This window comes from Panthera pardus, unplaced genomic scaffold, assembly GCF_024362965.1.
Source record: "Panthera pardus isolate Hobbes unplaced genomic scaffold, ASM2436296v1 HiC_scaffold_16, whole genome shotgun sequence".
Taxonomy (NCBI): Eukaryota; Metazoa; Chordata; class Mammalia; order Carnivora; family Felidae; genus Panthera; species Panthera pardus.
The window spans coordinates 58,571,601-58,584,017 of NW_026526721.1; the positions used below are offsets into that span (position 1 = coordinate 58,571,601).

General features: G+C 39.2%; 1 protein-coding gene across 1 annotated transcript in view; it reads right to left on the minus strand.

Moving 5' to 3' along the window:
* Positions 1-10,928: 10,928 nt before the first annotated feature.
* The window catches only part of CCDC80 (coiled-coil domain containing 80), a 35,196-nt gene continuing 33,707 nt past the window's right edge, over positions 10,929-12,417 (minus strand). Inside the window, exon 8 of the mRNA XM_019448365.2 lies at positions 10,929-11,432. Within this exon, the coding sequence (XP_019303910.2) occupies positions 11,086-11,432 (347 nt within the window). The 3' untranslated portion in view covers positions 10,929-11,085. The remainder of the gene's footprint in view (positions 11,433-12,417) is intronic.

Below are 12,417 nucleotides of genomic sequence, written 5' to 3' on the forward strand. Positions count from 1 at the left end.
AAAGGTAAGGAAATCAAGTATAGGAAGACCTCACTTTAGGGAAATACACGAATCATATTATGGAACAGATAAAATTATGACATTATTCGCAAAGTTATTGCCTACATTAAATACATTAAGTAGATGTCACTGGTCCACAGAGCTTGATTTTCTTATTTACAAGTACTTTATCTGTAATTATAGGTTTACTTGTGTTAACTGACCAGTTAATGAGAGAGAAAGAGCTGGAACTAAAATGTGAGGTTCTGGTGTGGATGCACTGTAGTACTTTGTGGGCACTACTGCTTTAAGAGGAGAATAACTGGAAGGTGAGAGGTCCAGAAACCACATCCTTTCATCTCAGGTGCTATTGGAGTCAAGTGTATGACCTGGGGAGAAGAACAGTTGTCACGTGGAAAAAGTAGTCTTTCCTAGTCTAAAGAACCAAACTATAGTGAAAATTATAGGTTGACAGCTATTCTTTCCTTATATGAAGACTTTCCTAACAAATGACTCTTTACAACAGTACAAAAGTCCCTCCTGAAGAGTGGTAGAGAGTACTAGTAAATTCTCCATCTCTGAAGTTTTCAGGAGAGATTGTACCATCAGGATGCTTTAGAAGAGGTTCGGTCATTGGTAGAGAAGTTGGCCTAAGTGATTTCTGAAGTCCCTTCTTATTTTTAGATTCTCTGCTAAGCAGTTATGATCTACAGCTAATATGCTGAATCTGCTTTCTTCGTAGTTTCTGAATAGCCTTTGGTTGGACCACAAGTGTGGCTTGCAGTGACCTAGTTCCAGCTCTGTCACTGGCCCTAGGACCCGAGTCCTGAGGGGAAGCAGGATGTGGATGCCGGTAGTAGAGGGAAAGATGGCCTAAAGCCAGGATCCCAGATCTGTGGCCAGCTGTGTCCCGCTGCTGTAGGTTTTCATGGTCCACATGCAGAGGGGACTCAGGACTAAACGACTTTGTTTATAACTCCAAGGCTTGCCTCTAAATCCCCATGTGGAAGCCCTGTTGCATGAGCTGGACTAGACTATGTGGAGCTACAGGGAATCCCTTCACTTTTCTGAACGGGCCCAACAGGCTCGACCAAACACAGCCCAGGTCCTCCTCAGTTCTTTTTTATGTTTGTGCTGATTTTTCCCACCAACTCTTACTGCTCCAGCGTGGAGAAGAGGCAGAGAAAGCCAGACTCAAAGGAAAGACACTGGCTTTCCTCCTTCTAACACCTAGAGCTGACTTTATGAAATTGAGTAATACATCCTCTTTTAAAAGGAAAAAAAATTCTCACAGAGATCAGCATTGGCTTTTTTCTCCTTTGCTGTTATTTAAATTCATACAAACATAATATGAAGTATAAACTTACTTGCTTATGGTCTTTATATGAAAACCAAAACAAATTTATAAATTAAAATAGAAATGTAGCTATAAAACCAACCAACTTGCATTGCAAATATGAATTTAGTGAGAAGGTGTTGCTCTGCTCAAATAAAATCACAATAACCCCCCCTACCAGACCTGCAGAACTTTTGCCCTCCCTTGCTATTTTATTTGCTTCAAGCTCCATCCCGTCTTTGCCAAGATAACTGAAGCCTGCTGACATTGCTAGTAATGCACTTAATCCTGCCAGGATTTATCAGCCCACGTCCCTGACAATCCCATACGGATGTGGTGTGGGTCAAGCTGCCAACTCCCATTGGCCTCGGTGCCCTGGAAAGATATTTAAAACGTCAGCTTTATGTGTTCCCTAAAGTTTTGAAAGAACTCACCCACAGAATTGCCCAGGCTTGGCACTTTTTGAGGAGCACTTTTTTCCCCTACAACATTCTCTATTTATTCCTTGCCCTCCTTCTGGGTCTACTCTCTGTCACTTATGTTTTGCTAAAAAGTCATTCATCCAGGTTTTCAAATTTACTTGCATAGGAATCTATGAATTATTCTCAGAATTCTTTTAATTTCCTCTGTTACTGTAGTTGTTTTCTTCCTTAATTGTGTGTGTGAATGGTTTCTCTATAGTCTTTTTAAATAAGTCAACCAGCAGTTTCTAATTTTCATTTTATTGAAGTTTATTTTATGTTCCATTTTTCTAAGATTTGTTTTATGTTCTTTTTCCATCTTATGTATTTGAAATACATTCATTCTTTCTTGTTCATTAATGAACACTTTTATAACTAGTAGAAACATTTCTTGGAATGAGCACATATTAGGCCAATCCCCAAAGACTTTAAAATATGGTACTATGATTATTTTCTAACTAATCTGTTTTGAGCCAAGGGCTGTGGGATTGAGGGATTTTTTTTTTTTTTGTATTTTTGTTACTTTCTAGTTTTCATACACTTGGTTAGAAAGTGAGAATAGGATTCTCTCCATTGTTAAATGTATATTTTTTATTGTATTATTAAGTATATTTTGGCTGCTCCTTTAGTATGCAATAACTTCTTTGAGAAAGTTGGTATTGGTTTGATATTTTGAACCAGTTCAAAAGTTTCTTGTAATATTTGAAATTTATTCCACTCACTTTTCTAATCTATTTCATCACTAGTAATTACTTTTACATTTAAAAAAAAACAAACTTAGGGGTGCCTGGGTGGCTCATTTGGTTAAATGTCCCCCTCTTGGTTTCATCTCAGGTCATGATCTCACAGTTTGATGATTTTGAGCCCTGAGTCGGACTTTGTGCTAGCAGCATGGAGGCTGCTTGGGATTCTCTCTCTCCCTCTCTCTTCCCCTCCCTTGCTCACGCTGTCTCTGTCTCAAAATAAATAAATAAACTTAAAAAAAAAGCCAACTTAGAACCTTATTTACACATTTATCAATTTCAAAAGTTAAAATACAGTCATTGACTCCTTTCACTGAGAGTTGAGGAACATAGAATATTGTGTCCTCCCAATTCCCGGTTTTCGTTAATAAGCTCGAGAATTTTCTTTAGGTCTGCTAAACTGTATTTCATCTACTCTAAGATTCATGTTTTCCCATTACCATCTCTGAAATTCGAATGCCTTAAACAATGGCAGGTTAAACTAGCTGCCACCTTGCGGCGGTGGTGATGAAGTTGTCTTTGCTTGTGTATGTGGGCATTTGGTGTGACCAGATGACATTTCAGTCGGCAAACCACTTAAAAACCATTTGAGGAGAGGGTGAGAGCTCTGGTTGTTGTCTGAAAATCTTCCAACGATCCCTCCTAGTAAGATCAGGAACACGTCAGCACTGAATTTTGCAAAATGGTTATCAACAGCTTGAAAGTTTTTGGAAACCCTGGAGACAGTCGAGCAACTTAAGGAATGCTACATCATCATCAGTTCTCTCAAGGGTGCAGAGAACTCTGGAAAACTTCAGACATCTGCAGCTCTGCGCCAGAAAGTGATTCAAAGATCGTTGGCTCAAGATGGGAAGATTCTTTAGAAATAGCTTAATTAGTTTATTTAACGTATAGCTTTCCTTGTTATGTAACCAGAATATAAAATGTTGTCTTTAAAAGCTCTTTAAGGAAATATGAAAGTAAAACTCCTGAGTCATGAAAAAGAATGTTTAATTGACAGTGTGCTTTCTTAGTGGAGCATAAAATAGTGATTCCTTTTGGAAGCTGTCATAGGCATGTTGCAATTTGGAAGTTCATTAAATTTTTTGTTGTTGTGCTATAACTCTTCTTTCAAGAATTCATAGTTTGCCTTTTAGTTTGTAATCCCAATTATCACAGCTAATTAAACTTAATTTGTTCATGACATAATTTCCTCATTTATAACTTTTTAATGCTAATTTTTCTCTCAGCTGAAAGCTGACACAAAAGAGGTTTTTCTCTTCTGAAAGAGGTTTTGGCTGATTCACTTCCTGAGGTCTTGGTTTTTTTTGTTTGTTTTGTTTTGTTTTGTTTTTTTAGCATCTAGCAATTATTTACTAACTGCACACTTTTTCTTGTCATATTGCTCAAACATAGTCATTTAACATAAAGAAAAGCTTGCTTGGAAAATATTTCTATTTTTTAAAATTTTTTAGAGAGATAGAGAGTGAGTGGGGGAGGGGCAGAGAACAAGAGGGAGACGGAGAATCCCAAGCAGGCTTTGCTCTGTCAGAGCAGAGCCTTATGTGGGGCTCAAACTCATGAACTGTGAGATAATAACCTGAGCCGAAATCAAGAGTTGGATGCTTAACTGACTGAGCCACCCAGGTGCCCCTGGAAAACATTTCTTGGGTCACCCATTTTTTTCTATCAGAAATCTCTTTTTTATCCTTCAGTGTTGCCAAGAAGTTAAATGTTTCCCTGCTATTTTTATTATGCATGGATTTTTTTTCCTTTTGTAGGTGAGTTGTTTTCTTAGACTAAGTGCTTGAATGCCCTTTGTATGAGTCCCTTTTTTAAGGTTTCTGTGTACCCATCTTTAAGCAAATTTAACACTCCAAGCAGGCCAAGTACTTGCCACAAAATGGTGTAGGTAGAATCTCCTTTACTTATTTGCTCTTTACCTGAATACTGGGAAGCAGGGACCATAGAAAATTACAACGAGGGACCTTTGTGATGAGTACTTTTCTTCTGTATTGGTTGAAATTTCTGCTTTGAGGCCAGTTTCAAAAAGATAGGGAAAACTGTGTCCTGTCTGTGAGGAGGGGAGTTTTAGTTTGTTCCTCTGCTTTAGATGGAGGCCCTGCTTTGGTAAGAAGTCAGATTAAGCAAAGTGCCTTGAAAGTAGCACACAAACTTTCTCTACAGCTGTGAAATTTACTGCTAGAATTTTGATATTACAGACTTCTATATCACAAAATATTTAATGTATTATTTTATATCTTTTTTTTAAATTTTATTTTTTTTAAGTTTATTTATTTTTGAGACAGAGAGAGACAGAGCATGAACGGGGGAGGGTCAGAGAGAGTGGGAGACACAGAATCAGAAGCAGGCTCCAGGCTCTGAGCCATCAGCCCAGAGCCCGACGCGGGGCTCGAACTCACGGACCGCGAGATCGTGACCTGAGCCGAAGTCAGACGCTTAACCGACTGAGCCACCCAGGCGCCCCAATATCTTATATACATGTTCTATGCTATATAAAATGTTATATTTTATAAAGTTTTATATATATACACATATGTATACAAATACTTATGCATACTTATAATACTTATACATAATATAATACTTATATATATATTTAAATATATATGTATATATGTGTATGTCTGTGTATCTATATACACAGACATACACATATATACATATGCACACCACCCTGCAAAGATTTCCCAAATTCGTATATTTCAAAGGACTCATCAGACTCCACAGAACATACTTATTTAAAGGCAAAGGATATGGTGTAGCAAGAAAAGGGGAGCAGAGATATTGGAAGTCCAAAAGAGGGCTCTTGACTAAGCTCTGTAGGGTTCTCATCTGTTCATGCAGACCACACTGTCTCCCCCCCTGTCTCCTGCCTGAGCTACCAAGATCTGTGTGAGGAATCTTGACTTTGGGAGAGCTCAAAGCAGAATTTCCCAACACTTTTATGCCTCGCTGGCCATGTAATCAGCTAGGTTTTCTTAATCTTTAGGCCAGTTGGAAACCATCATTAAAGAAGCTGACCCTAGGGATCACCAGAGTGTTCCAGACTTTAAACAGCACATCATAAATCCCACTGCCCTAATCTTGGCCAAGAGTCAAAAAACAGACATCCTCATGTTCTCAGAGATAAAGAGAAAGCATTTCCAGCCTAGCTGTAAATCAATTCTGTCTTCCATATCTATATACACCCTCACCTCCAAACCACCTTCCTCCCACGGAAGCTAGGTGGATCAGAAGGGGGACAAAAAGGACCCAGCCATATCACCTATCTTTGGGTTCTCAGACAGCTGACCTTTGCATGAGCAATGGACTACAAGTGTATTACTTATCTTTCCTACTGCCCTGTTTCTCCAAGTTGGAGATGGTGAATAGGCACACATTACCAAAGTTCATGCATAAGATTAAGGCCCTTCCCTAGTTTCAATCCTTTTTTTTAATACAAAATTTATTGTCAAATTGGTTTCCATACAACACCCAGTGCTCATCCCAACAGGTGCCCTCCTCAATGCCCATCACCCACTTTCCCCTCCCTCCCACCCCCCATCAATCCTCAGTTTGTTCTGAGTTTTGAAGAGTCTCTTATGGTTTGCCTCCCTCCCTCTCTAACCTAGTTTCAATCTTGAGGAAGTTTTCTTCTATAAATTCACAGATGCTTGTTCATTTTGGTTTATTTCAGGGAAAGGGTGGTGTTGACAAATGAATTAAAGCCACCATCTTCCCATGGATATCCAGACAACTTCTTAAATCTGGGAGAGGGAAGAAGTTTCTAGGAGAAGCACTGTGAGTACCCAAAGCCCTTGACCTTGGTGACAATAGAGTCAATATGAGGCACTTGCTCACATCATTTGGAGCCTGACTGACAGAGCAATTTATAATTCTAGACTCCAAAAGACTGAAGAACTATCATCACTCATCTTTCCCTGGTCTCTTATTCACCCCTCACCCACCCACCCCACCCAAAATGAGGACCTATCATTGATTATCCATACACAGTGTTATATAATTAAATGTATATGACTGTTCTCTACTCGTCTGTGCAGGGAAAAATTTTTTTTTCAGTTTTGTGTTCCTGATTTCTAGCAGACTACGCAGAAAATAGTATAAAATACAATAAATGTTTGAATCATCATATAACTTGAGTCTAATCTACAAGCAAGTATCTTGGATTAAGAACCAGAATGACCAGATGGTTCTTTGCACACATCAAGAATTTCAGCAATTGTGGATCAGGTGTTGCCAAATTTGGGAGTATTCAAGCCTCTGCTTACCCTAGCCTACTTTGGATCTCTAAAGAGTGCTCATCACAAAGAAGTAAGCTAAAGATAGAAAAAAGGACTGGAGGAGACAAATGGAATGATGGTGAAGTCTGCAGGCAGAATTTAATCCTTTCTCTACATTTTTGGGAAGAAAAGTGAGGCTTGCTTCCAGGGATTGGCAATCTTCCAGAAGTGGTTTGTTTCCTACCTCTCTCCTTCAAGGATTTTCCTTTGCACTGTAGATATTCCTAGAATGGATGGCACCTTTAGCCTATAAGTTATGCCTAATCAATTGTAGCCATCTCTGAGCCAGAATGGATCATGGGAAAGTGGCCTGGGAAAGGGAAAAGGGCTGGGAGAGATGAAAAAAATTCTTATGTTGGAGGTGGAAAATCAAAGAAAATGTTGCCCAGAGTCACTTTTAGCTCTTTAAAATCACCCCACCCCTTCACCCAGCATCTCTGCCACATGTATCAACCCATGGATTGGAGGATGGAAGGTCATTCTTTTGCTTTCTAGAAGGAAAGTGGTAATATTGAAGGTCTCTGAAGTTTGTCCAGGGATTGCCCAGTTTGTAGAAGCTTCAGGATATCGGAGAGGTGATGCATGCGGTGACCACATTAGGTAATTGTGTTGGAGAACAAGTGTGTGCTTTGTTGGAGGGATTCCTTCAATGTTCAGGATGCTCAGTCTTTGCCAGCCTGAGTGTCCTTGGAAGCTCCAGTCTGGCTGTGTGGAGATGATGAAGGTTTCTCTGTTAGAGGTGATAAGCCCCTTGGGTCTCAGCTGGAAAAGTGCACCATGCTGGAAAGAAGTTAATACGTTTTCCTGTTCCCATAAAAATCTGGAACTGGAATCTGAACTATGAAGTCTGGATTCTCTAAGAGTTTAAATCTCTTGAGTTTAGCATCCTGCTTCCTAAAGGCGAAAGGAAGATTCAAAATACCATGGAGTTAGACAAGAACTTATATAATCTATTCCTACTCTCTCATTTTGTAGATGTGGCACTGAGTCACAAAGGTAAAGTGACTTGCCTCAGGTCACACACAGACTATGGCAGAGCATGGACCAGCTATTTTCCTAAGTCCAGTGGCCATTTTATGACACTACTGAATTCTATAACAACTGGCCCTTTGCCTCTCACTGCCCTAAACTTCGTTCCTGAGTTCCTAATAACATATCTGAAACTCAGAGAAAGTCTGGCATTGGGTCTTTGCACCAGCTTTGAGAGAACTAAAGAGAAGTAGTTAGCATTTAACTGTCCTTCACTTTGTCATGAAGTTAAGAGTACTCATCAACCACCTCCACTATCTGCACACCTCAAACCATTAAGTACAGAGCAGCCAAGAAGAAGAAAGGGGGAAAGGAAAGCAATCCTGCAGGAAAATGGGAGTTAATGGCTGAAAAACAGAGGTTCTTTTCAAGACACTTCTCTTTTTCTGGAATTTCCATACATTATTGAATACTGAGATCATCAGTCACGGCCCATTGAGCCATTATTCACCCTAGTCTTGAGTTGTTTTTATCACCGAGGCTCTAGAAGTCAAGAAGGTGTGAACTTCAATATTAACCATACTCCAGAAAATGAGACCAGCTGGGTTCTACAGATTCTACTGTGTCTGGACTGCCTGTAGCAGGGGAAGGATTTCTCTGCTGAATTAATATTCACCTCAGAGCCTTGGGATTTCTCCAGTGAAAAACAATTCCTGGAAGTTTAGGGAAGAATTGTAACAACCAGTAGCTTTGTCTTCCTCAGAGTCTTCCGGATTTCCCTAACTCTACTGGGTGCTTTTCTTTCTAAATACCATAATTCTATAATAATTCTCAAAAACTATATTGTCTTTGTTGCTGTTATTTGGAATGAAATGCTTTTATGAAAACAAAACCAAACAAAACCAAACAAAAAACAACACCCAGGTTTCAAACAACCTGATCTATATGCCCTGAAGACAGAGATTCAGGATACCAAATTCTCTAATCCTCGCATTTACTGAAATATACTTTGTGTTTTTCCAGATTATGGGATTTGATGACATTTACCAACAGCATCTTCCTCTACATGTGGCTCAGTCCCTTTGCTGAGCTATGGCTTATTCTACCACACTCCAAATGATGATTCATGGCTTCTTGGCCCGTGCACAAAAGGAAAAAGTTTAGATACATTGCTAATTGTTATTTCAGTGCCAGTGAAAAATAATCTCAGGTAATGAAAAAAGTGTTGTCTTTCTTTGGTTGTGGAAGCTAGAACTTTATTAATATTATTATATAAGTAAATTGTCTATTATTCTTATCTACTTAGTTTCCTCGGGAGTTGAATCTCCCTCATTACTATATTTCCTGAAATTGACACTATGTGGACCCCTTACTTAGAATTTGTCCCTATGTAATTTCAGAAGCAATGGCAAAGACACCCATTTTTATTGGGGATTTTAAGCTGTCCATCACCTTGGCAAAAATATAAGAGCAATTACATAATCCTGCTTCTCCCACCTGCCCACTTCAAGCAGCTGGTATATACTGTTCTAAAGGGAGAGAGGAAGTGGGGCACCTGGGTGGCTCAGTAGGTTGAGCATCCGACTTCAGCTCAGGTCATGATTTCACGGTTCATGAGTTTGAGCCCCGTGTCGGGCTCTATGCTGACAGCTCAGAGCCTGAAGCCTGCTTCACATTCTGTGTCTCTCTCTCTCTCTCTGCCCCTCCCCTGCTCATGCTCTGTGTGTGTCTCTCTCTCAAACAAGGAACACACAATAATAAATAAATAAATAAATAAATGGAGAGAGGAAGAAAGCTCTTCACCATGGGAGAGGGGTGGAGGTGGAAACATAATTTACACAGTAAGAGAACCGTGTTCTAAAGTCACTTGAGCTGCCTGGGCCTCAGTTGCCTATAAGACAAGTAAGAATGAATGGGATCTTCATGGAGAATGAAGGGCAAAACGAGTAATTTCTCAAGGTCATTGAGGTACAAATTCTACTTTTACAATATAATTATTTATAACCGAGTCCAGATGATGTAAAGACAGATTTGTGCAAATAGGCACAGATAAATGAATAGCAAATATTCACATGCGGCTTGAATGCAGTTATCAATATCTATGCTCATTAGAGTTAACCAATACTAAGATGATTTGCAGGATTAGTCATTAATAACAGTGGCAAAAAAAAAAAAAAATAAGCATCCCCACTACTGATAGAGGCTGGGGCTGTTAGGATGCTAAATGCCTGGGAATTGGACTGACTGCCTCAAGGCAAGTTCATAGATCTTGGTACTATTGTATTTGTTGAAAAAGAAAAAGTAGAAAAGAAGGAAGGGAAAGAGGGTAGGAGGAAGAGAGGATATTTAGTTTGAATTGCCATATCTAAAAAACAAATGCTCTTTTTCAAAGATAGAGAATCTATTTTTCACCCCAGCTACACTTGTATCCGTTTTAACTTAGTAACATTTTTCTCTGAAAACAGAAAGAACCCTTGGGTATAATCTTCTTTGTAATTTTCTTATATGAGATGCCACTATGGTAATAGACCCCTTAACAAGTAAGTGCAGGGGTGTCAGGTGTGAGGGGGTCAAGGTTTTCCATGCCAGGAATTCACGGCATCTGCTAAAACTCTGGAAGTATCATGTCTGGCTGCCGTGCCAGATTCTGGTGGTGACTCAGGGATTGCTTTTCCTGGCCCTCTCATCTATTTCTGAAAAGGCAATAAGAGAAACAGGGCAGGAAATGGCTCTGATAGCAAAGCTGGGTTTGGTGCATTTCCTGGCTTTGGTGGCCAATATCATTGGACTCCTGTGGTATCAAGCTTTATGAAAGAAACTAACAATAGGAAGCAGGGCCATCTCAATCACTTTTAGACTGACATTTCCAAAAGTGTTAAGAAGCTATTTCCTCTGTTACATGTGATCAGATGTTTCCTGAAAACATCTGTGCCGTGGTCCTTAATTTTCTTTAACAATCAGTTTTACTTGCCAATTAATACTTTTAAAAAGTAAATAAGAGGTATTAATACTTTTATATAGAATTATGTGTTCCAAATAATGTCTATCATGTAAGAAAAGGGAAGTGTCCGTTCAGCACCAGGTCCCCTCCAGTTAGAGAAACAAACAATTCTTTTAAACATCTTTATGATTTAAGGTTTCAATAACAACTCACAAGTAGGCAAAAGTTTGCTATTTATTTAATCTTGGAAGAACACAGAAAGAAAAAGGCAGGGAATGTAGGCAGTGTGGAAGAACTCCTTTGCATAGCTGGCCACTTGTGGCTTTAACAGCTGCAGGGGAAACTGGCTGGGGCTACGGTTACGTATTTCTGTTCAGTAAGGATAGCCATGGTGGTAACTCTCATGATGACGGTAGTCATCCTGGTAACCATCCTGGTATCCTTGGTGGTAGCTATGGTAACCGTAGCCTGCGTACTCATCTTCTGGGCAGCGCATCCCCAGTGACTGCTGAATGGCCATTTCCTGTCTCCGGAGTTGCATCGAATCAATTAAATCATACACAATCACCATGGACCACATTGGGGAAGGATACCAGGATTTGACATTTCCATCTTTTCCAACTAGAAGCATGGAGAAGTACTCCGGGCTCACTTGAAAATAGTTACGGATGTCTTTCACCAAATGGGCTGATATGTCTTCTCGCTCCACAACAGAACTCCCTAGAAGAGGGTTAAAAAAGTTGTTAGTGGATTGAAGAGTCACCACTCAAGCAAACACCTAAATGAGAAGAAATCACTATGAGAATAGACAGAGGACACATGAGTCTATTCCCTTTGGTTCAAAATCCAATTAAAGAAGGTTGCCGGGGTTTTCCACTAGAAATTAAATGTCCCTAATGTTCTGCAACATTATTAGCATCAAACTTTAGGACACATGATGTCTCTTTTATAGGAATGTTACAAAATATAAAACCAGTCCTCTAATTTAATTCTGGCAAGATCAACTTCTTTCAAGTTTGTCATGAACAAAGATTATATTGTTTGTATTATTGTTTATTACCAATTAGCTTAGTTACTTCTTTGTAAGTATGGATTTCCTTTTGATACTGTGGTTTTTATAACAAAAAGCTTATTTTCTTGTCAGAGGGGGAAAATACCAATTATATAAGATGTGAATAAATGTATTTAAACTATTATGGTCAGTGAAAAGAAGAGGGGGAATGGGGAGGGTGCTGAGGCTTTCTGGGCCAAGGACTTTATGCACATTATCTCATGTGAATAGCTTGATCTTGGAAAGAAGAACTGATTTGCTTTCTGAAAACTTTAATCGCTAGTCATTTTTTTTACAGCGTTTCTGAGCCTTTCAAGCATTTATCCTCATGTGCTGAGAGGGAATCAGTAAGATATGACCCATGTGCCTCATAAAATTATTGTGGGAATTAAATGAGATTACATAGATAAAAATGCTTTGTAAATCATAAAGTCCTATACAGACAGAAAGCATTATTCTAGTCAAGAAAATGGATATTTTTACTGTCATTTTTGAATTATTTTATATTAAGAACGATATTAGTGAGTGCACTCTACTTCCTGTGTGCACACGTGCACACACAGGTGCATACACACACGAGGTAGGTGGATTTGTGAACTGTGTTCACCTTAGAGGCACATCCACTGCTTGCATATAGTTTAATATAATTTAATA